This window comes from Schistocerca piceifrons, chromosome 2 (genome assembly GCF_021461385.2).
Source record: "Schistocerca piceifrons isolate TAMUIC-IGC-003096 chromosome 2, iqSchPice1.1, whole genome shotgun sequence".
NCBI lineage: Eukaryota > Metazoa > Arthropoda > Insecta > Orthoptera > Acrididae > Schistocerca > Schistocerca piceifrons.
In genome coordinates, this window is record NC_060139.1 from 21063687 (window position 1) to 21091085 (window position 27399).

The following is a 27399-nucleotide window of genomic DNA, read 5'->3' on the forward strand; positions in this document are numbered from 1 at the left end:
TTTTTAAGAAGGACTGAGAGGCAAGGCTGGAAGTCAGAAAATCCTGGAAGGTTTGGAGAGGGTGATTTTGAGGAAGAGGACGTGGGTCCCGCTGTGACGGAGGACGGAACTGTTCCAGGCAGGGTTCAATTTGGATAGTGTCTTGGGGAGTTGGATCATTAGGGGTAGGATTAGGATCATTTTTCTTCGTGGCAAAGTGATACTTCCAGCAGAGAGTACGAGTGTAGGACAGTAAATCTTTGACGAGGGCTGTTTGGTTGAATCTGGGAGTGGGGCTGAAGGTGAGGCCTTTGGATAGGACAGAGGTTTCGGATTGGGAGAGAGGTTTGGAGGAAAGGTTAACTACTGAATTAGGGTGTTGTGGTGCCAGATCGTGTTGCTTGGAATTTTGAGGTTTTGGAGGGAGTGGAGCTGGAAGTGGGAGATTGAGTAGATGGGAGAGACTGGGTTGGTGTGCAATGAGAGGTGGTTGAGGTTTGCTGGAAAGGTTGTGAAGCGTGAGTGAGTTGCCTTTCCGGAGGTGGGAAACCAGGAGATTGCATAGTTTTTTAGGTGAAGGGTAGCATGCTGTTCTAATTTGCGGTTGGCCTGTAGGAGGATGCTCTGAATAGCCGGTGTGGATGTGGGAGAGGAAAGATCGAGGACTTTTATTAAGGATAGGAGTTGACGGGTGTGTTCATTGGCTGAGTTGATGTGTAGGTGAAGGATTAGGTGGGTGAGGGCAATGGATTGTTCATGATCTGGACTCACAGTGAAGAAGAACTCCATAATTTCCTCTCCAACCTCAACTCCTTTGGTTCCATCAGATTCACCTGGCCCTACTCCAAATCCCATGCCACTTTCCTTGATGTTGACCTCCACCTGTCCAATGGCCAGCTTCACACATCCGTCCACATCAAACCCACCAACAAGCAACAGTACCTCCATTACGACAGCTGCCACCCATTCCACATCAAACGGTCCCTTCCCTACAGCCTAGGTCTTCGTGGCAAACGAATCTGCTCCAGTCCGGAATCCCTGAAGCATTACACCAACAACCTGACAACAGCTTTCGCATCGCACAACTACCCTCCCGACCTGGTACAGAAGCAAATAACCAGAGCCACTCCCTCATCCTCTCAAACCCAGAACCTCCCACAGAAGAACCACGAAAGTGCCCCACTTGTGACAGGATACTTTCCAGGACTGGATCAGACTCTCAATGTGGCTCTCCAGCAGGGATACGACTTCCTCAAATCCTGCCCTGAAATGAGATCCATCCTTCATGAAATCCTCCCCACTCCACCAAGAGTGTCTTTCCGCCGTCCACCTAACCTTCGTAACCTCTTAGTTCATCCCTATGAAATCCCCAAACCACCTTCCCTACCCTCTGGCTCCTACCCTTGTAACCGCCCCCGGTGTAAAACCTGTCCCATGCACCCTCCCACCACCACCTACTCCAGTCCTGTAGCCCGGAAGGTGTACACGATCAAAGGCAGAGCCACGTGTGAAAGCACCCACGTGATCTACCAACTGACCTGCCTACACTGTGACGCATTCTATGTGGGAATGACCAGCAACAAACTGTCCATTCGCATGAATGGACACAGGCAGACAGTGTTTGTTGGTAATGAGGATCACCCTGTGGCTAAACATGCCTTGGTGCACGGCCAGCACATCTTGGCACAGTGTTACACCGTCCAAGTTATCTGGATACTTCCCACTAACACCAACCTATCCGAACTCCTGAGATGGGAACTCGCTCTTCAATATATCCTCTCTTCCCGTTATCCACCAGGCCTCAATCTCCGCTAATTTCAAGTTGCCGCTACTCATACCTCACCTGTCATTCAACATCATCTTTGCCTCTACACTTCTGCCTCGACTGACATCTCTGCCCAAACTCTTTGTCTTTAAATATGTCTGCTTGTGTCTGTATATGTGTGGATGGATATGTGTGTGTGTGTGCGAGTGTATACCCGTCCTTTTTTCCCTCTAAGGTAAGTCTTTCCGCTCCCGGGATTGGAATGACTCCTTACCCTCTCCCTTAAAACCCACTTCCTTTCGTCTTTCCCTCTCCTTCCCTCTTTCCTGATGAGGCAACAGTTTGTTGCGAAAGCTTGAATTTTGTGTGTACGTTTGTGGTTGTTTGTGTGTTTGTCGACCTGCCAGCACTTTCATTTGGTAAGTCAAATCATCTTTGTAAAATATATATATATATATTCCACGTGGAATGTTTCCTTCCATTATATATATATATATATATATATATATATATATATATATATATATATATATATATATAATGGAAGGAAACATTCCACGTGGGAAAAATTATATATAAATACAAAGATGAGGTGACTTACCGAACAAAAACGCTGGCAGGTCGATAGACACACAAACAAACACAAACATACACACAAAATTCAAGCTTTCGCAACAAATTGTTGCCTCATCAGGAAAGAGGGAAGGAGAGGGGAAGACGAAAGGAAGTGGGTTTTAAAGGAGAGGGTAAGGAGTCATTCCAATCCCGGGAGCGGAAAGACTTACCTTAGGGGGAAAAAAGAACAGGTATACACTCGCACACACGCACATATCCATCCACACATACAGACACAAGCAGACATATTTAAAGACAAAGAGTTTGGGCAGAGATGTCAGTCGAGGCAGAAGTGTAGAGGCAAAGAAGTTGTTGAAAGACAGGTGAGGTATGAGTGGCGGCAACTTGAAATTAGCGGAGATTGAGGCCTGGCGGATGACGAGAAGAGAGGATATACTGAAGGGCAAGTTCCCATCTCCGGAGTTCGGATAGGTTGGTGTTGGTGGGAAGTATCCAGATAACCCGGACGGTGTAACACTGTGCCAAGATGTGCTGGCCGTGCACCAAGGCATGTTTAGCCACAGGGTGATCCTCATTACCAACAAACACTGTCTGCCTGTGTCCATTCATGCGAATGGACAGTTTGTTGCTGGTCATTCCCACATAGAATGCGTCACAGTGTAGACAGGTCAGTTGGTAAATCACGTGGGTGCTTTCACACGTGGCTCTGCCTTTGATCGTGTACACCTTCCGGGTTACAGGACTGGAGTAGGTAGTGGTGGGAGGGTGCATGGGACAGGTTTTGCATCGGGGGCGGTTACAAGGATAGGAGCCAGAGGGTAGGGAAGGTGGTTTGGGGATTTCATAGGGATGAACTAACAGGTTACGAAGGTTAGGTGGACGGCGGAAAGACACTCTTGGCGGAGTGGGGAGGATTTCATGAAGGATGGATCTCATTTCAGGGCAGGATTTGAGGAAGTCGTATCCCTGCAGGAGAGCCACATTCAGAGTCTGGTCCAGTCCCGGAAAGTATCCTGTCACAAGTGGGGCACTTTTGTGGTTCTTCTGTGGGGGATTCTGGGTTTGAGGGGACGAGGAAGTGGCTCTGGTTATTTGCTTCTGTACCAGGTCGGGAGGGTAGTTGCGGGATGCGAAAGCTGTTTTCAGGTTGTTGGTGTAATGATTCAGGGATTCCGGACTGGAGCAGATTCGTTTGCCACGAAGACCTAGGCTGTAGGGAAGGGACCGTTTGATGTGGAATGGGTAGCAGCTGTCATAATGGAGGTACTGTTGCTTGTTGGTGGGTTTAATGTGGACGGACGTGTGAAGCTGGCCATTGGACAGGTGGAGGTCAACGTCAAGGAAAGTGGCATGGGATTTGGAGTAGGACCAGGTGAATCTGATGGAACCAAAGGAGTTGAGGTTGGAGAGGAAATTCTGGAGTTCTTCTTCACTGTGAGTCCAGATGACATTTTCGTGATCTGGACTCACAGTGAAGAAGAACTCCAGAATTTCCTCTCCAACCTCAACTCCTTTGGTTCCATCAGATTCACCTGGTCCTACTCCAAATTCCATGCCACTTTCCTTGACGTTGACCTCCACCTGTCCAGCTTCACACGTCCGTCCACATTAAACCCACCAACAAGCAACAGTACCTCCATTATGACAGCTGCCACCCATTCCACATCAAACGGTCCCTTCCCTACAGCCTAGCTCTTCGTGGCAAACGAATCTGCTCCAGTCCGGAATCCTTGAACCATTACACCAACAACCTAAAAACAGCTTTTGCATCCCGTAACTACCCTCCCGACCTGGTACAGAAGCAAATAACCAGAGCCACATCCTCATCTCCTCAAACCCGGAACCTTCCACAGAAGAACCCCAAAAGTGCCCCACTTGTGACAGGATACTTTCCGGGACTGGATCAGATTCTGAATGTGGCTCTCCAGCAGGGATACGACTTCCTCAAATCCTGCCCTGAAATGATATCCATCCTTCATGAAATCCTCCCCACTCCACCAAGAGTGTCTTTCCGCCGTCCACCTAACCTTCGCAACCTCTTAGTTCATCCCTATGAAATCCCCAAACCACCTTCCCTACCCTCTGGCTCCTACCCCTGTAACCGCCCCCGGTGTAAAACCTGTCCCATGCACCCTCCCACCACCACCTATTCCAGTCCTGTAACCCGGAAGGTGTACACGATCAAAGGCAGAGCCACGTGTGAAAGCACCCACGTGATTTACCAACTGACCTGCCTACACTGTGAAGCGTTCTATGTGGGAATGACCAGCAACAAACTGTCCATTCGCATGAATGGACACAGGCAGACAGTGTTTGTTGGTAATGAGGATCACCCTGTGGCTAAACATGCCTTGGTGCACGGCCAGCACATCTTGGCACAGTGTTACACCGTCCGGGTTATCTGGATACTTCCCACTAACACCAACCTGTCAGAACTCCGGAGATGGGAACTTGCCCTTCAGCATATCCTTTCTTCTCGCTATCCGCCAGGCCTCAATCTCCGCTAATTTCTAATTTCAATTTGCCGCCGCTCATACCCCACCTGTCTTTCAACTTCATCTTTGCCTCTGTACATCCGCCCCGACTGACATCTCTGCCCAAACTCTTTGCCTTTACAAATGTCTGCTTGTGTCTGTGTATGTGTGGATGGATATGTGTGTGTGTGCGAGTGTATACCTGTCCTTTTTTCCCCCTAAGGTAAGTCTTTCCGCTCCCGGGATTGGAATGACTCCTTACCCTCTCCCTTAAAACCCATATCCTTTTGTCTTTCCTTCTCCTTCCCTCTTTCCTGACGAGGCAACCATTGGTTGCGAAAGCTAGAATTTTGTGTGTATGTTTGTGTTTGTTTGTGTGTCTATCGACCTGCCAGCGCTTTTGTTTGGTAAGTTTCATCATCTTTCTTTTTAGATATATTTTTCCCACGTGGAATGTTTCCCTCTATTATATTCACATATATATATATGAATATAATAGAGGGAATTTCTGTTCAATTTGTGGCTAGTGCAAGAAAGAAACTCTGTCATTACCATTATCACGCTCTGCAACCCCAAGAGTCTCTTATTCTACCATAATAATCACTAAGATGTTTGTTGGAGGAAGTAACATGTTCAGTCTATGAACTTTTTTGTAATGTGTGTGCCCTTAGAATTTTTGAGGCTTGTACAATGCCCCATTGGACATCATGGTCTATTTATTGATGCTCTCTGTGCAGAAACAAAACTGCACAGCTCTTTCTTAACTCTTCCATTAATCCAATTGATAAGGATCCCAGACTAACAGACAGTAGCCTTGAACTAGATAAACAAGTGACTCTTACACATGTAAATTAAATATCTTTACCCGTCTGAAGTCACAATTGGGCACTCATGGATACTTAACTGTTGGTACTGATTCCAGAGACTGATAAATGATTATGTATTTTTACAATATCAGGTGTCTTCATCTATTTACGCATATTTCATTACATTTATTTTTGTCTGATGTCGGAGGTCAGTATTTGCATTAAGAATTGATGATCTGCGAAGCTCTCACCCAATCCCCATCCTCATTTTTCACATAACCTTTAGTCTACTTCTCGAATTAACTGCATGGGATTATTGCTCATAAACAACAAGACTGAACATTTTTGTGTGTATTTTTGTTTAAATAAATATGTAACAAGAGTTTAATGTGTGCCTGACTTGCACTATATGGAATATTTTTATTTTCAAGCCAAGTAGTAATATCAGGTCTCCTGGAATTCACACTTTTACAGGAAACAGCTGAATTAGACTGACTGTTGTACAGCACATTAACTGACTTAAGAACCACGTCCAGCAAAATTTCTACAGTAGATGGCTTAATGACAGTGATGATATTCATTTCTGAATAGAATATTTAATCACCCTTAAATTAAATACAGGATGGTTATAATTAAACTTTCTCTATCTGAGAGGGCCAGGCCTCCATGAAAAGGAAGTGATCGCAGGACAATGAAACTTTGTGGAAACATTTGTAAGGACATGTGGAAGAACAATGATGAATAAACTATTAAAAGAAACGAATTTTCATTTCTACTTGACTGGGTAACATTTGATAATTGAATACCATATTTATGTTCCAGGTTAAAAATGCTGCTCAATGCGATGACCTGCATTCACAACAATCAGGAACAGCAAAAGAGATACCATTTAACAACTGTTCACCGCATGATGACTTACCAAATTTAACTTAGAAAACTTTAACTAGAATTTTTATACGTCTGTTTAATGGTCTGCATATTTTTCATATTTGATGTTAAAGGCCTAATACAATATGACAAGATTTATTCATGGAGCTTCCCTAGTATTTATAACTGAGCTTCAGGATAATTAATTCCAAAATTGCCAAGAAGGAACTGTGAATACTGCTAGAAATCCTGAAGCTCACAATAAATCTCAATATATTCTGTAGCGTAACATGGGATTCTTCAGAATAATGTATTCCACCCTCATCCTCTTCGGCCAACAAAAGAGGTTCGTGAGAGCTGAAAACATAGTTTAAGTAGTTAGTAAGAGAAACACAACTCACTCTGCACATTCTCATTTTATATCTGTGCACATAAAGGGTAAGTTATGTCATCTCTGGACATCGGCAAGGCACGGCAGTGAATAAACCTCTCTCAATGTCCTCTAGTGGAGAGCTTGTTCTTTGGACATCATAGCTTGCCGGTGGCTTGGAGGTCACGGAACAAAGAGATGCGCTCAACAATGTAAATGAGCAGAAACAAGTGAACTATCTTTTTTTAAGAACTGTTACTTACTCACTTTCAATCATTCATGTCATAGTAAGACATATGTCTGTTTTAAGTAGTTTATTATGAGCTATGAGGTCTGCTCAGCCATCACGGTAAAAGTAGCTAGGTATCAACACCCATGGGCATAAAATACAGAAGAATTACCACTAAATTGTTTACATCATTTTGTTGCTTGGACAGATTACAGTCCTCTTCCAGCACCGACACATTGCAACAAAGTGAAGATGTCTGAGAGAATGGTCATGTAGCACCGCATAGCAAGACAACACAGGTACTTAACATTGATAACGACGACCGGAAACTGCTGAAGGCGTAAACTGACATACACTTATTCTGGCCTATAGACTGTGCTTGGAGTCCACAACAACATTAGGAAACACCACAAAACCCCTCATTTGGCTTTGTCCTGCATCAGGGCTGGCCGTTACACCTGAACTTGTACGTTTATTACAAATATATAACAACAAGATTTCATCACAAAACAATATTTACAGTGATGTTTGTTAACTGATGCTAATTTAAATGGATATTTGTTAATGAAAGTTTTATGAAAGTATAAAACAAGACGACTGTCTTGATATTTTGATCGTGATAAATGATGAGTTATTATTAATTTCAAGAATCACAATGATTTTGAACAATACGACTGTTCAGCTATAATACATATCCCTTAAAGCTTTCTCAAATGCATCTGTAACGAGGTGTACCTAATGTTGAATACAAGTAGAATTATGTGCTTACCACTTTTGTCAAGGCTGGAAGAGGCTGAGCTGCTTCAGCGCGGTCCCTAAAATAAAAAAGCAACCAATGTAATGTGGCTACTAATACTGTGTTACGTGACAAGTAATTCTTACATTTACTTACCAAGCTTTCTTCTGCTGAGCAGTTAGTGGGACCCGCGCAACAATTAACGATGTGTTTTTTGGTATAAGAGCACTTTCATCCACATAAACTGCAACAGATATAAAAAAAAATAAATGAAATCATACGAAAACATAAAAATTAATTACAATGAACAGATGAAAATCATGTCCTAAATGCAACAAATATATATAAAAAAAACTAGACATTTATATATGCTGAGGTAGTATAGTTCAAACACCAATGTCTGATAATAAAGTTAGAATTTCAATATTCTTTTAACCATACCGTAACTGCAAAAAGAATTTTTCATACTGACACTTTTCACAACATAAAATTTTATACTTATGATAGTGTGTCGTCTGTCACCCCCCCCCCCTCCCCCTTTTCTCCCTCTCCCTCTCGCGCGCACACACACACTCTCTCTCTCTCTCTCTCTCTCTCTCTCTCTCTCTCTCATCTCTCTCTCTCACACACACACACACACACACACACACACACACACACACACACACACACACACACAAAGTGAAATTTGTATCTTAGAAACAGGACTAAAAATTTAGTGTTTACTATCCTAGTCTTTTAAATAAGAGTTCCCTTTTACCCTCCTGAACCCATGGTAATGGAAGAATTTCTTCTTCGTAACCTCGAATCATTGAACATTATGCTCACTGTGCCATTAGTCTTATCACAATTCTAATAACTTTAAGGGCAAGTGGAACACCTTTTATTTTTTATCGTTGTGCCCCCATAGTAAAGAAAATATACGAAATTTCACACTTTCATAACCACTACAATGAAAATATCATCATTTACCAGTAGAGTAAAATATGCAAAAAAATTTTTGTCATTTACCATCCCTTTCCATATGACCTGCCAAGAAAAATCAGGGTGGTGTAATACTACGGTTCAGAAATAATTTCCCTTTCAAATCAGCCTTTCACCCTCCCCAAGTTTTATCACAGGCAAACATAGATACGTAAAAACATAAATATATTTTGTGAAAGGAATAAAATGGATGTTTCTGAGATTTACAAATAACAAATATTTTAGAACTTTGCAAGATTAGTTTAATGACATCTTAGTGCTGTGTTGCATTTCAAATTAAAGCACAGTTTAAGGGATTTAAATAACACTAGCTTGAATTCTATAACTTCAATAGTTTTGGAGTTACCGGTACACTCCAATTTAATTCCTCAGAACATTTGGAAAACTGGACAATTTTTCAAATTTTGAAGCTCACACACACAATACTGTCACGGTCAAAAGCTATTAGAATTCGAAGTATTTCTTAACTACATGGATGTCATTAAACATTTTTTTTTTTTAAATTCTGAGAATATGAGGCATAAAGTTCTAAAAACTGTCTGCTTTAATATGGACTGACCAAGGGATGGCAGACTTCACGACTAGGAGGCAAGGAGAGAAAAGACCTGTTTAGATAACTGTATGCAATGAAACATCCCGACTGATTAAAACTTTATGCCAAACCAGGACTTGGGACCATCACCTTTCAGGAGCAATGCCCCTACTCATTGAGTTATCCTGGCATAGCACATCACCTGCCTTCACAGTTTAAATTCTACCAGTAATCACTCACTGTCAAGCTCAGTCGGTAAAAGTGATGTCCACAAAGGTAGAGATCAAGGTTAGAGTCCCCGTACCTATAAAGAGTTTTAATCAAGAAGTTTCACAGCACACACTCGACTGCAGAATGAATGATTCATTTTGGAAACTGCAGTCCATCATCATCAATTTTGCCTCTTGCTGGATGTTGAGAACTTTTCTTTTCCTTCATTATTTTCATGCATCTGGTTTGTGTATTATTTTGGGACGTAAATCCATGATTTACCACCTTTTCTGTAAAGTTATTAGCTTGTGTCATATTCCAGCTGCCAGTGTGAAAGTATTGTTACATGTTTTTAAAAGAACTAACACGGCACAATAATATCAGTTCAAAATATTTATGCTTGGAACCGTAACTATATACTGAATATCTTAGCTAAATATGTAACTAGTCTATTCAGTAGAAATAGAAGTGTGTATGAAACTTCCTGGCAGATTAAAACTGTGTGCTGGACAGAGACTCGAACTCGGGACCTTTGCCTTTCGCGGGCAAGTGCTCTACCAAGCACTTCCCCGCGAAAGGCAAAGGTACCGAGTTCAAGTCTCGGTCCGGCACACAGTTTTAATCTGTCAGTAAGTTTCATATCAGCGCACACTCCACTGCAGAGTGAAAATCTCATTCTGGAGAAGTGTGTATGTTCATCAGAACTATACAATTTCCTCTTAGTGCACATTACATGTACCATAAATGTCCAAGATCAGAGAAATATTGCTATAGATCTTTTTGGAGTCTAATTACTATGCCTGTAATTTGAAGTCTGTCACAAATAGTTATCAATAAATTATTGGGCTGAATTACTATCACAAATACTGATGTTTACAACTATTAACACACCCAAAAAGGGACTTAAAAGGCTGTGTTACAAGAGTAGTATGTTAACGATTGGCAAACTGTACAAGAGACATCCGGCCTGTTGCTAAATTCATGAAGGGCTGCTCAAGTCATCTGCTTCTGTGAAGTATAGGTGAAAGGTTTGTAAATCCATGATTCTGTAGATTTTTCTGATTTATGTCTTTCAAAGGCTCTAATTACCATTCACTTCATACACTTCCAGAAAAGTGTTACTCCTGTTGTTACTCCAAAATAGTTTTTCCCATTTCTAATATTCTCTTTTGGACCAGTTTCAGTATATCTTATTACCCTTTCTTTTGTTCATTTTTCTATCTTCCATTTTCTCCAATTTTGGGACCTTCTACAGCACCAAAAGCTACAGAAACAACCCTGTTTCTCAATATTCGTGTCAATCACACTCCTGTTTCATCAGCATGCAGACTACATGAATACACTGCTGCAATCTAAATACTGCTAAAATTCTTTTCTAGTGCTCATTTGACAACATTAGTATTAGGACACTGAAAACATTACTTCACAGCAAGCTATCAAGTAACACTGTTGTTTCTTGATGAGGTCAGTAATATCTCCAATGTCAAATGAAAATGTCATTGTTAGTCACCATTCTATGCAACAGCTAAGGAACTGAAAACAATGTAACAATAACGTAAGCCAGTTAAACTATGAAGAATTTCATTTTCACTTATTTTACTATTTCCGTAATTGGATACAATATGACAATTGCACTAGTGTAAGATATCAGGATAGTGAAGAAAATTTAAACTGGTTTCATAAACCAGGAAATGTCCAGTCTCTCTGAATTCTAGTCCTGTATTAATATCCAAACTCCAAGAGCATGTTTTATATAAATATGTCACATATTAAAAGCCTTTAGAGCCTGATGAAAGAATGCATGCCTCTTTCTTGGTGTTAAACCAGTAACCCCACCACCACCAGTTCTTTAGAGAATCATTAACGCCAATTTAGTTTCATTGTTTTGTCATTCTGTAATTGAGAAAAGGTTTCAAATCATGTGTAATGTTTGCTGGAGGTTACCAAGTGCTCTCATTCTCAAACACTGGTTGAGTATCATCTGGGTAATTTGCACCCCATCTTAAGAAAAATCAATTTGTCATACATCTCAATGTTTATGATGGGATACCTCCTGTCCTATGTGCAGTACAATTATATATAGACACACACACACAAAATTCAAGCTTTCGCAACCAACAGTTGCTTCATCAGGAAAGAGGGAAGGAGACGGAAAGACGAAAGGATGTGGGTTTTAAGGTAGAGGGTAAGGAGTCATTCCAATCCCGGGAGCGGAAAGACTTACCTTAGGGGGAAAAAAGGACAGGTTGGTGTCTTTGATGAAGCATGGGAGACTGCATGTCATGGGTTGAAGGTGTTGATCTACGTAGCCAGAGATACGTTCTGTGGGGGCTTGGTAACCAGCCACACACACACACACACACACACACACACACACACACACACACAACCAGACATTTGTAAAGGCAAAGAGTTTGGGCAGAGATGTCAGTCGAGGCGAAAGTACAGAGGCAAAGATGTTGTTGAAAGACAGGTGAGGTATGAGTGGCGGCAAATTGAAATTAGAAATTAGCGGAGATTGAGGCCTGGCGGATAACGAGAAGAGAGGATATACTGAAGGGCAAGTTCCCATCTCCGGAGTTCTGACAGGTTGGTGTTAGTGGGAAGTATCCAGATAACCCGGACGGTGTAACACTGTGCCAAAATGTGCTGGCCGTGCACCAAGGAATGTTTAGCCACAGGGTGATCCTCATTACCAACAAACACTGTCTGCCTGTGTCCATTCATGCGAATGGACAGTTTGTTGCTGGTCATTCCCACATAGAATGCATCACAGTGTAGGCAGGTCAGTTGGTAAATCACGTGGGTGCTTTCACACGTGGCTCTGCCTTTGATCGTGTACACCTTCCGGGTTACAGGACTGGAGTAGGTGGTGGTGGGAGGGTGTATGGGACAGATTTTACACTGGGGCAGTTACAAGGGTAGGAGCCAGAGGGTAGGGAAGGTGGTTTGGGGATTTCATAGGGATGAACTAAGAGGTTACGAAGGTTAGGTGGACGGCGGAAAGACACTCTTGGTGGAGTGGGGAGGATTTCATGAAGGATGGATCTCGTTTCAGGGCAGGATTTGAGGAAGTCGTATCCCTGCTGGAGAGCCACATTCAGAGTCTGATCCAGTCCCGGAAAGTATGCTGTCACAAGTGCGACACTTTTGGGGTTCTTCTGTGGGAGGTTCTGGGTTTGAGGAGATGAGGAAGTGGCTCTGGTTATTTGCTTCTGTACCAGGTCAGGAGGGTAGTTGCGGGATGCGAAAGCTGTTTTCATGTTGTTGGTGTAATGGTTCAGGGATTCTGGACTGGAGCAGATTCATTTGCCACGAAGACTTAGGCTGTAGGGAAGAGACCGTTTGATGTGGAATGGGTGGCAGCTGTCATAATGGAGGTACTGTTGCTTGTTGGTGGGTTTGATGTGGACGGACGTGTGAAGCTGGCCATTGGACAGGTGGAGGTCAACGTCAAGGAAAGTGGCATGGGATTTGGAGTAGGACCAGGTGAATCTGATGGAACCAAAGGAGTTGAGGTTGGAGAGGAAATTCTGGAGTTCTTCTTCACTGAGAGTCCATATCATGAAAATGTCATCAATAAATCTGTACCAAACTTTGGGTTGGCAGGCCTGGGTAACCAAGAAGGCATCCTCTAAGTGACCCATGAATAGGTTGGCGTACGAGGGGGCCATCCTGGTACCCATGGCTGTTCCCTTTAGTTGTTGGTATGTTTGGCCTTCGAAAGTGAAGAAGTTATGGGTCAGGATGAAGCTGGCTAAGGTAATGAGGAAAGAGATTTTAGGTAGGGTGGCAGGTGATAGGCGTGAAAGGAAGTGCTCCATCGCAGCAAGGCCCTGGACGTGCGGAATATTTGTGTATAAGGAAGTGGCATCAATGGTTACAAGGATGGTTTCCGGGGGTAACAGATTGGGTAAGGATTCCAGGCGTTCGAGAAAGTGGTTGGTGTGTTTGATGAAGCATGGGAGACTGCATGTCATGGGTTGAAGGTGTTGATCTACGTAGGCAGAGATACTTTCTGTGGGGGCTTGGTAACCAGCTACAATGGGACGGCCGGGATGATTGGGTTTGTGAATTTTAGGAGGAAGGTAGAAGATAGGGGTGCGGGGTGTTGGTGGGGTCAGGAGGTTAATGGAGTCAGGTGAAAGGTTTTGTAGGGGGCCTAAGGTTCTGAGGATTCCCTGAAGCTCCGCCTGGACATCAGGAATGGGATTACCTTGGCAAACTTTGTAAGTAGTGTTGTCTGAAAGCTAGCGCAGTTCCTCAGCCACATACTCCCGACAATCAATTACCACGGTCGTGGAACCCTTGTCCGCCGGAAGAATGACGATGGATCGGCCAGCCTTCAGATCACGGATGGCCTGGGCTTCAGCAGTGGTGATGTTGGGAGTAGGATTAAGGTTTTTTAAGAAGGATTGAGAGGCAAGGCTGGAAGTCAGAAATTCCTGGAAAGTTTGGAGGGGGTGATTTTGAGGAAGAAGAGGTGGGTCCCGCTGTGATGGAGGCCGGAACTGTTCCATGCAGGGTTCAATTTGGATAGTGTCTTGGGGAGTTGGATCATTAGGAGTAGGACTAGGATCATTTTTCTTCGTGGCAAAGTGATACTTCCAGCAGAGAGTACGGGTGTAGGACAGTAAATCTTTGACAAGGGCTGTTTGGTTGAATCTGGGAGTGGGGCTGAAGGTGAGGCCTCTGGATAGGACAGAGGTTTCGGATTGGGAGAGAGGTTTGGAGGAAAGGTTAACTACTGAATTAGGGTGTTGTGGTTCCAGATTGTGCTGATTGGAATTTTGAGATATGGGGGGAGTGGAGCTGGAAGTGGGAGATTGAGTAGATGGGAGAGACTGGGTCTGTGTGCAATGAGAGGAGGTTGAGGTTTGCTGGAAAGGTTGTGAAGGGTGGGAAACTAGGAGATTGGACAGTTTTTTGAGGTGGAGGGTGGCATGCTGTTCTAATTTGCAGTTGGCCTGTAGGAGGATGCTCTGAACAGCCGGTGTGGATGTGGGATAGGATAGACTGACGACTTTTATTAAGGATAGGAGTTGACGGGTGTGTTCATTGGTTGAGTTGATGTGTAGGTGAAGGATTAGGTGGGTGAGGGCAATGGATTGTTCAGTTTGGAACTGGTATAGGGACTGATGGAAAGAAGGGTTACAGCCAGAGATGGGAACTTTAAGTGTGAAGCCTTTGGGGGTAATGCCAAATATCAGACAAGCTTGAGAAAATAAAATATGGGAGTGTAATCTGGCTAGGGCGAAGGCATGTTTGCGGAGGGAATGTGGAATGTAAATAAATATGTAACCCACTTCCAAACCGTAACGAAAAAAAAATTTTTTTTTCCCTCCCCGCTTTCAACACTACCGCTGCTATAAAATCCACCGTTTCCAGTTCACAAACAGTTCCTTTCAGCTATTAAACAGCCATTTCGGCTAGTTCTAATAACTTTCGCCTTTTTTCCATTTCGGTTTTTCCCACATCATTGATCTTTTTTAGCCCCTTCCCACAGGTTTTAACGTCATTATTTCTTCGTCAGACAATTGTTAGCCTCATTTTCACAATCTGCCACCACAAAACCGCTCCTTTTAATACCTTTGCATGCAGTTTTTTCGAAATTTTCCCGAATTGCTCCATCCTTTTACGTGTTTTGGCGGCAACACAACCACCTAACCTTTGTGCACATCGTTGTCTACCAACCCAAGTTCACCACAGGACCAACAAGCCCAGCTATAACCAATACTTTTTCCCCTTTTTAATCACACCAGATCTCCAGTTGCTTTCCAGTTCACCTTTATCTCTCCCCATATATTTATATTTATATTTATATTTTCATTTTCATTTCAGCCTCATGTTACACTTTCCACCTTCTAATGCCATGTCACCCTCACACCATCCCCACAACAACCCCATTAAGTTTTATTTACATTCCCTTCGCAAATATGCCTTCGCCCTAGCCAGATTACACTCCCATATTTTATTTTCTCAAGCTTGTCTGACATTTGGCATTACCCCCAAAGACCTCACACTTAAAAGTTCCCATCTCTGGCTGTTACCCTTCTTTCCATCAGTCCCTATACCAGTTCCAAACTGAACAATCCACTGCCCTCACCCACCTAATCCTTCACCTACACATCAACTCAGCCAATGAACACACCCGTCAACTCCTATCCTTAATAAAAGTCCTCAGTCTATCCTCTCCCACATCCACACCGGCTGTTCAGAGCATCCTCCTACAGACCTACTGCAAATTAGAACAGCATGCCACCCTCCACCTCAAAAAACTATCCAATCTCCTGGTTTCCCACCTCCGGAAAGGCAACTCACTCACCCTTCACAACCTTTCCAGCAAACCTCAACCTCCTCTCATTGCACACAGACCCAGTCTCTCCCATCTACTCAATCTCCCACTTCCAGCTCCACTCCCCCCATATCTCAAAATTCCAATCAGCACAATCTGGAACCACAACACCCTAATTCAGTAGTTAACCTTTCCTCCAAACCTCTCTCCCAATCCGAAACCTCTGTCCTATCCAGAGGCCTCACCTTCAGCCCCACTCCCAGATTCAACCAAACAGCCCTTGTCAAAGATTTACTGTCCTACACCCATACTCTCTGGTGGAAATATCACTTTGCCACGAAGAAAAATGATCCTAGTCCTACTCCTAATGATCCAACTCCCCAAGACACTATCCAAATTGAACCCTGCCTGGAACAGTTCCGTCCTCCGTCACAGCGGGACCCACCTCCTCTTCCTCAAAATCACCCCCTCCAAACTTTCAGGAATTTCTGACTTCCAGCCTTGCCTCTCAATCCTTCTTGAAAAACCTTAATCCAACTCCCAACATAACCACTGCTGAAGCCCAAGACATCCGTGATCTGAAGGCCGACCGATCCATCGTCATTCTTCTGGCGGACAAGGGCTCCACGACCGTGGTACTTGATTGTCGGGAGTATGTGGCTGAGGGACTGCGCCAGCTTTCAGACAACACTACTTACAAAGTTTGCCAAGGTAATCCCATTCCTGATGACCAGGCGGAGCTTCAAGGAATCCTCAGAGACCTTAGGCCCCCTACAAATCCTTTCACCTGACTCCATCAACCTCCTGACCCACCAAAACCCCGCACCCCTAACTTCTACCTTCTTCCTAAAATTCACAAACCCAATCATCCCGGCCATCCCATTGTAGCTGGTTACCAAGCCCCCACAGAAAGTATCTCTGCCTACGTAGATCAACACCTTCAACCCATGACATGCAGTCTCCCATGCTTCATCAAACACACCAACCACTTTCTCGAACGCCTGGAATCCTTACGCAGTCTGTTACCCCCAGAAACCATCCTTGTAACCATTGATGCCACTTCCTTATACACAAATATTCCACACGTCCAGGGCCTTGCTGCGATGGAGCACTTCCTTTCACGCCTATCACCTGCCACTCTACCTAAAATCTCTTTCCTCATTACCTTAGCCAGCTTCATCCTGACCCATAACTTCTTCACTTTTGAAGGCCAGACATACCAACAACTAAAAGGAACAGCCATGGGTACCAGGATGGCCCCCTCGTACGCCAACCTATTCATGGGTCACTTAGAGGATGCCTTCTTGGTTACCCAGGCCTGCCAACCCAAAGTTTGGTACAGATTTATTGATGACATTTTCATGATATGGACTCTCAGTGAAGAAGAACTCCAGAATTTCCTCTCCAACCTCAACTCCTTTGGTTCCATCAGATTCACCTGGTCCTACTCCAAATCCCATGCTACTTTCCTTGACGTTGACCTCCACCTGTCCAATGGCCAGCTTCACACGTCCGTCCACATCAAACCCACCAACAAGCAACAGTACCTCCATTATGACAGCTGCCACCCATTCCACATCAAACGGTCTCTTCCCTACAGCCTAAGTCTTCGTGGCAAATGAATCTGCTCCAGTCCAGAATCCCTGAACCATTACACCAACAACATGAAAACAGCTTTCGCATCCCGCAACTACCCTCCTGACCTGGTACAGAAGCAAATAACCAGAGCCACTTCCTCATCTCCTCAAACCCAGAACCTCCCACAGAAGAACCCCAAAAGTGTCCCACTTGTGACAGCATACTTTCCGGGACTGGATCAGACTCTGAATGTGGCTCTCCAGCAGGGATACGACTTCCTCAAATCCTGCCCTGAAATGAGATCCATACTTCATGAAATCCTCCCCACTCCACCAAGAGTGTCTTTCCGCCGTCCACCTAACCTTCGTAACCTCTTAGTTCATCCCTATGAAATCCCCAAACCACCTTCCCTACCCTCTGGCTCCTACCCTTGTAACTGCCCCCGGTGTAAAACCTGTCCCACGCACCCTCCCACCACCACCTACTCCAGTCCTGTAACCCGGAAGGTGTACACGATCAAAGGCAGAGCCACGTGTGAAAGCACCCACGTGATTTACCAACTGACCTGCCTACACTGTGAAGCTTTCCATGTGGGAATGACCAGCAACAAACTGTCCATTCGCATGAATGGACACAGGCAGACAGTGTTTGGTAATGAGGATCACCCTGTGGCTAAACATGCCTTGGTGCACGGCCAGCACATCTTGGAACAGTGTTACACCGTCCGGGTTACTTGGATACTTCCCACTAACACCAACCTGTCAGAACTCCGGAGATGGAAACTTGCCCTTCAGTATATCCTCTCTTCTTGTTATCCGCCAGGCCTCAATCTCCGCTAATTTCTAATTTCAATTTGCCGCCGCTCATACCTCTCCTGTATTTCAACAACATCTTTGCCTCTGTACTTCTGCCTCGACTGACATCTCTGCCCAAACTCTTTGCCTTTACAAATGTCTGCTTGTGTCTGTGTATGTGCAGATGGATGTGTGTGTGTGTGTGTGTGTGTGTGTGTGTGTGTGTGTGTGTGTGTGTGTGTGTGTGTGTGCGTGCGCGAGTGAATACCTGTCCTTTTTGCCCCCTAAGGTAAGTCTTTCTGCTTCCGGGATTGGAATGACTCCTTACCCTCTCCCTTAATACCCACATCCTTTCGTCTTTCCCTCTACTTCTCTCTTTCCTGTCGAAGCAACGGTTAGTTGCGAAAGCTTGAATTTTGTGTGTATGATTGTGTTTGTTTGTGTGTTTATCAACCTACCAGCACTTTTGTTTGGTAAGTCACATCACCTTTGTTTTTAGATATATTTTTCCCACGTGGACTGTTTCCCGCTATTATATATATATATATATATATATATATATATATATATATAGAGAGAGAGAGAGAGAGAGAGAGAGAGAGAGAGAGAGAGTAGAATAGGGCACTCTGTGGAACTCATGGGCTTCGAACTTGGTCTGGTGATGGGGGTCATTTGTATCATACGTCTGTACAAGATATTTACGCATTCCTAAACATCTCTAGGTCCACTGGGTTCGTCGTGGTAGTAAAGTGGAAACGTGAAGGGACACATACAGCACAAAAGCGCACAGGCCAACCTCATCTGTTGACTGACAGAGATCGCCTACAGTTGAAGATGATTGTAGTGTATAATAGACAGACATCTATGCAGACTACCACATAGGAATTACTAACTGCATCAGGATCCACTGCAAGTACTATGACAGTTAGGCGGGACATGAGAAAACTTGGATTTAATGGTTGAGCAGCTGCTCATAAGACACACATCAGGCCGGTAAATGACAAACGATGCCTTGTTTGATGTAAGGAGCATAAACATTGGACAACTGAACAGTGGAAAAATGTTGTGTGGAGTGATGAATCACAGTACACAATGTGGCGATCTGATGGCAGAGTGTGGGTATGGTGAATGCCCGATAAACATCATCTGCCAGTGCATGTAGCGCAAACAGTAAAATTCGGAGGCGGTGATGTTAGAGTGTGGTCATGTTTCTCAAGGAGTGGGGCGTGCAGCCCTTGTTGTTTCGCGTGGCACTATCACAGCCTAGGCCTACATTGATGTTTTAAGCACCTTCTTGCTTCCCACTGTCAAAGAGCAATTCAGGGATGGCAACTGCATCTTTCAAGACAATCGAGCACCTTTTTATAATGCACGGCCCGTGGCGGAGCGCTTACATGACAATAACATCCCTGTAATGGACTGGCCTGCACAGAGTCCTGACCTGAATCCTACACAACAACTTTGGGATGTTTTACCCAACGCCAACTTTGTGCCAGGCCTCACCAACCAACATTGACACCTCTCCTCAGTGCAGCACTCCTTGGAGAATGGGCTGCCATTCCCCACGAAACCTTCCAGCACCTGATTGAACATATGCCTGCAGGAGTGGAAGCTGTCATCAAGGCTAAGGGTGGGCCAACACTAGATTGAATTCCAGCATTACCAATGGAGGGCGCCCCGAACTTTTAAGTTATTTTCAGCCAGGTGTCCGGATACTTTTGACCCCATAGTGTATGTTCCATAGATCACCTGAAGAATTCTTTTATTAAAAGGATGTGGAATGACCTAGTTACAGGACATGTATACATTATTAGTGTTTGTATTAATGAACACACTTTTCAAATCCTGCTCCTGCAACTATACTTAAAAGCAAGTTCTCTCTCTCTCTCTCTCTCTCTCTCTCTCTCTCTCTCGACAGGTTACTAGTTTTTAGATAGAAATTCATCCCTCAACTCTAAGGATTTGTCCAAGAGGAATGATTTTAGGTTATATTTAACATTTTCTTCGTTACTTGTCAGACATTTTATGGTACTGGACAAATGACCAAAAATTTTCATTACTGCTTACCAAATTCCTTTATGAGCAACTGATAGTTTTAATAATGCATCATAAAGATCATTTTTTCTCAAGTGTTTACATATGGATATCATTATTCTTCATAAATTGTGATGGATTATTTGTGAATGAATTTCATTAGCAAATACATGTATTGTGATGGCACAGCTGACATGTCGAATTTCTTGAAGAGGTACCTACACGACAAATGTGTGTGAACACCATATACTATTCTTATTACATGACTTTGTGTAATCAATACTCTCTCTGAAATTATTGAGTTATCCCAGAACATTATTTCACAAGGTATTACTGAGTGGAAATATGTAATTTATGTCAGAAGTTTGTTTCATTTCTTTCCAAGTCTAGCAATTATGCAAATAGTAAAATTAGCTGAACTCAACTGTTTGAGAAGCTCAGTGACCTGCTTCTCCCAGTTTAGTTTTCATCAATATGTACACCTAAAAATTTGGGGCATCCTACCCTACTTACAGACTCCTGCTGTACATGTGCTTTTGGGATGGCTCTATTTGTTGTACAGAATTGAATATATTGTGCTTTCCCAAAATTTAGGGATAGTCTATTTTCACAAAACTGCAAAATACTTCTCTACAAAACATCATTAACAATCTCTTCTCTTGTTTTTTCACTAATGGGATTTATTATAACAATCGTCTTGGCTGCAAAAAGTAATAATTCCGCTTGTTGAATGTAAAAGTGGAAGGTCTCTCTCTCTCTCTCTCTCTCTCTCTCTCTCTCTCTCTCTCTCTCTCTCTCTCTCTCTCACACACACACACGCACACGCACACGCACACGCACACGCACACGCACACGCACACGCACACGCACACGCACACGCACACGCACACGCACACGCACACACACACACACACACACACACACACACACACACACACAAAAGGATTAGGAGATGACTTAAAGTTGAACCCTATGGGACTCACTATGTGATTTTTACCTGATCACTAAAATTTTCTGCCTCCCCAACATTGTCTGAATTATTCAGCACAACTCTTTGCATTGTGTGTGCTACATATAATTCAAACTAGCTGTGTGTGAAGCCATCAATTCTATAAAACAAGTTTTTCTACAAGTGAAACATGATATACAGTGCACACTCTATTATCGGGGTAATGTGGGAGAGAAGATGCATGAATAATCAAAGTATTTTCAAACGTGTATTCTTTGCTCAAAAGTTTATACAATTTCTGTGCATAGGTACTGTAGGCCTGTTTATTTCTTAAAATAGTTTGTGAAGTTTATCTGCTTCTGAGAGGAGCTGATTTCTTTGCACAGCATTTTGAATTTTTCTTACAGCAATAATGGATTGTACTGAAACATTTCAATGTGGCACAATGACTGATAAGGTCACTATCTTCATGCACAATCACATTCACTGTCCTTTACTCTGCTGTGTTGTGACACAGTCGTCACTGTTTTGGCATCACTCAAGAACTAGAAGGCGGATTTATGTGCATGGATCTCTGGCCTCTTTTCTTCATTAACATCTTAAAACCATTTAAACATATTGCCAGATTCATTATTTGTGCAGCTGTTATTTCTTAATACCGATACTTTGAAAATCACTTGTTTTTACATCTGGAAAAATTTTCCCCCATGGTTGAACTAGTTTATGTGGCTGGACTTCCTGCCAGGCATCAGAAATCCTATGTATGGCACCTAGAACTGCCATCAACTTCTTCCACAACACCACCCAATCATCGTCATCAACTAGCATTCTGAGTACACCAGTCCTGTGGTGCCATTTTACTGATTCAATTATGCCTTGGTCCACTGGCTGTATAATGGCAGTCACATTAGCAGGTAGAAACTTAGTTCCAATGAAACCATCGTCAGATACAAGAACCCTCATCGGGATGTGAGGGGCATTATCAAACAACAGAGCAGCCTTCTATGGCAATCCCTCCTCTTCCTGAAATTTCCAAACTTGTGGTACAAATGTGTGAAACCAATTTTTGAAAATTTCACTATCCAACCACACTCCTTTTTGGTTGTATCCTTAGCTGTGATATCCCCTCCCCCAATCAATAGTAGTTTCGCTTTGTGGTTCCCAGAAGCATTAGCAATGCAAAAAATTGTAATGCAGTCTTTAGATGCCTTATATCCAGGAGCACAAACTTTGCTTTTAAACGCAAGGATTCCGGTTGCTAGACATTTCCAATACAGACCACTCTCGTCCACGCTATACATTTGATCTAGTACAAAATTCTCTTCTCCCACAAATTTCTGGAACCCTTCCCAGAAGGAATCAGCTGCCATAATATTTGAACTAAGCCGCTCTCCTTCACAGTAGTTCACATATCCCCCGACAATGTTTGTGAGCCATCCACATAAAGCAATAAATTCTGCCTCCAACCGTAGAGCTTCATGCAGAGTTTGGCTTTTTCAGCACACATCACGCATGAAACGACACCTTCTGCTCATTTTTAATTAAACCACTGCAATAGAGCAGCATCTAATTCATTGAATCTTCATGCTTTTTCCGTGCACATGGTCTAGAACTAGAACCACATTTCCCAACAAAATCCTGTATTCTCTGCTTATTCTTTTCAGTGTCCTATAAAATCTGCATTCCAATACCATAATCAGTACTTAGTTTTGCAGCAGTTTTCCCCTTTCCAAATCTTTCAACTGACAAATTTTGGTTTTAATGTCAATACATTTCTTCATTTCTCTGTCATCTCTTTTACAAATTTCTTTTAACTTACACAACAATTAACATCAAAAAACTGGCGGACCTGCAAGCATTTGGCCATGAATCAAATTCACCTAGCCTCATAGCAACTCTAGGATCTAGGCTGTCAATTAGCTCGCCTAGATGCGCCTAACATTGCAGTGCGTGTGTCTAAGAGGGAGGGTGCGATGTTAGCAAGGAAATGTTTTGAAAAGAATTAAGATGAGGTATAAAGTTTGTTGGAAGTTGGTAAGCGCTCTCATTCTCAAGTGCTTGATTAATATAGTCAGCATAACTTAAGCACCACAAGTTTTAATGCCTTAAGATGTATTTGTAGGAAGCCTCAAGTGAATAATGGATTAAAGGTAAAAAGAAAAGAGGAGGCTGGAGCTCTGACTGTGGTGTCTGGTACTTTCTACACATTTACTAAGCAAACTGTCTTAGAATGTATGGTGGAGATTACATTGTCCTCCCCTTGCTATTCCATTCACGAATGGAACAATATTTACTCTCTATATCTCCCTCTAGTACCATGAAGGTTATTCCCTGATGCCTTAACATATGTTCTATCATCATGTTCCTTCTCCTTGACATTGTTCTCCACGTGTTCTTCGCAGATTCTCTGGAGAATCTCCCCATTCTTTACCTTATTATCAGCTCATTTGATTTTCTACAGTCATCAATAGCACCACATCGCAAACACTCTGATTTTCTTCCATCCCAGTTTCCCCACTGCTCAAGGTTCACAACCATACAATGCTGTGCTCCGAACATACACATTCTTACAAAATTCTTCCTCAAATTAAGGACTATGTTTCATACTATTATACTCCTTTTGGACAGAAATGCCATATTCTGCTATGCTAGTCTCCTTTCTATGTCCTCCTCACTTTGTCAATCACGGTTTATTATGCTTCCAAGGTTGCAGAATTTTCTAACTTCATCTACTTCGTGATCACAATCTTTTATGATAATTTTCTCACTATTCTCATTTCTACTACTTCTCATTACTTTTGTCTTTCCCCAGTTTACTCTCAGTCCCAATTCTGTACTCAATAGACTGTTCATTTCATCCAACAGATGGTCTAATTCTTCTTCACCTCCATTGAGGATAAGCAATGTCATCAACGAATCTTATCACTGACATCCTTTCACCCTGAAGTTTAATCCCACTCTTGAATCTTTCTATTATTTTTGTCATTGCTTCATCACCGTATACATGTAGATTAACAGTAGAGGTGAAAAACTGCATCCCTGCCTTACACACTATTTAATCTGAGAACTTCATTCTTGGTTTTCCAGTCTTATTGTTAGAGACGGGTTCCTGTACAATGTACAATGTACACTACCTGTCTTTCCCTATAGCTTGGCCCTATTTTTCTCTGAATTTCATACGTATTTCACCATTTTACAAATCATATGAGCATGTCTTTACTTTTCTTCAGTCTCGCTTCCATTATCAAGTGCAATTTTAGATCTCATTTCTCCAGTGTTTACCTTTTCATAAAGCCAAAATGATTTTCATCTAACAGATCATCAATTTTCTCATCCATTCTTCTGGACATTACTCTGGTCAACAGCTTGGCTGCTTGAGTTGTTAAGTTAATTGTGATAGCGTTCTCTTACTTTTCTGCTTTTGCAATTGTGTGAATTTTCAAAAATTGTGCACTTCAAAAAACGGAAAAAGCATCCCATAACATAATATTAAGTGAGTTACTGTTGAACTGTGTAAACGCTCTCAAACATTTGGGTGTAGCACTTAGTAGCGATATGAAGACGAAGAATCACATAGGCTCAGTTGCGGCCAAAGAAGGTAGCAGACTTCACATTTATTTGTAGAATACTAGGGAAACGCAATCAGTCTACAAAGGAGATTGCTTACAAATCACTTGTGCAATCCAGCCTAGCATGCTGCTTAAGTACATGGGACCTGTACCAAATAGGACTTGCAGGGGATATTGAACGTTAAAAGAGCAGGGCAGTATGAATGGTCATAGGTTTATCTGACCTGCGAGAGAGTTTCACCGAGATGTTGAAAGAACAGAACTGGCGGACTCTTGGTGACAGGTAGAAACTATCCTTAGAAAATCTACTAACAAAGTTTCAAGAGCCAGTTTTACAGAAATAAATTACAACCCTTGAAATATTGCACGAGAAAATATAAAAATGCAGTAAATTAAGCAGGCAAAAAGGAATACAAATGTCAAACAATGAGATCGACAGGAAGTGCAAAATGGCTAAGCAGGGATGGCTAGAGGATAAATGTAAGGATATAGAGTCATATATCACTAGGGTTAAGATACATACTGCCTACTGGAAAATTAAGAGAGACCTTTGAAGTAAAGAGAACCACTTGTATGAATATCAAGAGCTCAGATGGAAACCCAGTTCTAAGCAAAGAAGGGAAAGCAGAAAGGTGGAAGGAGTATATAGAGGGTCTATACAAGGGCAATGTACTTGAGGACAATATTATGGAAATGGAAGAGGATGTAGATGAAGATGAAATGGGAGATACGATACTGCGTGAAGAGTTTGACAGAGCACTGAAAGACCTAAGTCGAAACAAGGCCCCGGAAGTAGACAACATTCCATTAGAACTACTGACGGCCTTAGGAGAGCCAGTCCTGACAAAACTCTACCATCTGGTGAGCAAGATGTATGAGACAGGCGAAATACCCTCAGACTTCAAGAAGAATATAATAATTCCAATCCCAAAGAAAGCATGTGTTGACAGATGTGAAAATTACCGAACTATCAGTTTAATAAGTCACGGATGCAAAATACTAACGCGAATTCTTTACAGACGAATGGAAAAACTGGTAGAAGCCCCCTCGGCGAAGATCAGTTTGGATTCCGTAGAAATGTTGAAACACGCGAGGCAATACTCACCTTACGACTTATCTTACAAGAAAGATTAAGGAAACGCAAACCTACGTTTCTAGCATTTGTAGATTTAGAGAAAGCTTTTGACAATTTTGACTGGAATACTCTCTTTCAAATTCTAAAGGTGGCAGGGGTAAAATACAGGGAGCGAAAGGCCAATTACAATCTGTACAGAAAGCAGATGGCAGTTATAAGAGTCGAGGGGCATGAAAGGGAAGCAGTGGTTGGGAAGGGAGTGAGACAAGGCTGTAGCCTATCCCCGATGTTATTCAATCTGTATATTGAGCAAGCAGTGAAGGAAACAAAAGAAAAATTCGGAGTAGATATTAAAATCCATGGAGAAGAAATAAAAACTTTGAGGTTCACTGATTACATTGTAATTCTGTCAGAGACAGCAAAGGACTTTAAAGAGCAGCTGAACGGAATGGACAGTGTCTTGAAAGGAGGGTATAAGATGAACATCAACGAAACTAAAATGAGGATAATGGAATGTAGCCGAATTAAGACGGGTGATGCTGAGGGAACTAGATTATGAAATGACACACTTAAAGTAGTAAATGAATTTTGCTATGTGGGGGAGCAAAATAACTGATGCCGGTCGAAGTAGAGAGGATATAAAGTGCAGGCTGGCAATGGCAAGGAAAGCATTTCTGAAGAAGAGAAATTTGTTAACATCAACTATAGATTTAAGTGTCATGAAGTCATTTCTGAAAGTAATTGTATGGAGAGTAGCCATGTATGGAAGTGAAACATGGACGATAAATAGTTTGGACAAGAAGGGAACAGAAGCTTTCGAAATGTAGTGCTACAGAAGAATGCTGAAGATTAGATGGGTAGATCACATAACTAACGAGGAGGTATTGAATAGAATTAGGGAGAAGAGGAGTTTGCGGCACAACTTGACAAGAAGAAGGGAACGGTTGGTAGGACATGTTCTGAGGCATCAAGGGATCACAAATTTAGCATTGGAGGGCAGTGTGGAAGGTAAAAATTGTAGAGGGAGACCAAGAGATGAATACACTAAGCAGATTCACAAGGATGTAGGTTGCAGTAAGTACTGGGAGATGAATAAGGTTGCACAGGATACAGTAGCATGGAGAGCTGCATCAAACCAGTCTAAGGACTGAAGACCACAACAACAACAACAACAACAACAACAACATATTGCTCCCATATGGATCATGAGGATAAGATTAGATTAATTACAGCATGCACATGGGCATTTATAAAATCATTTTTCCTGCACTCCATAGATGAATGGGACAGGAAAAAGCCCTGATAACTGGTACAGTGAGACGTACTCTCTGCCATGCACCTCACTGTGGTACAGTGTGTAGTTGTACATGTGAAACTCTCCCGCAGGTCAAATAAACCTATGACCATTCATGCTGCCCTGCTCTTTTAACGCCGAAAAGTCTGATGGTATGTCGGCAGTTTCATAGATTCTACACACCAGCTTGAATAGTCATTCAGCTGCCGCCCTTCAATCAGCTCATAAAAAGTCTTCGCTTTTTAACGAAGTAGAGGACCTGAAACTGACACACATTTGGCTC

The 27399-nt window shown here is 42.7% G+C and overlaps 1 protein-coding gene across 3 annotated transcripts in view; it reads right to left on the reverse strand.

The window, feature by feature from the left end:
- The window catches only part of LOC124775813 (E3 ubiquitin-protein ligase RBBP6), a 421473-nt gene that overhangs the window by 322087 nt on the left and 71987 nt on the right, over positions 1-27399 (reverse strand). For all 3 annotated transcript variants that reach the window (XM_047250645.1, XM_047250646.1, XM_047250643.1), the window contains exons 3-4: positions 7959-8046; positions 7836-7881 (exon numbers count right to left, since the gene is read on the reverse strand). In XM_047250645.1, the coding sequence (XP_047106601.1) occupies positions 7836-7881; positions 7959-8046 (134 nt within the window). The remainder of the gene's footprint in view (positions 1-7835; positions 7882-7958; positions 8047-27399) is intronic.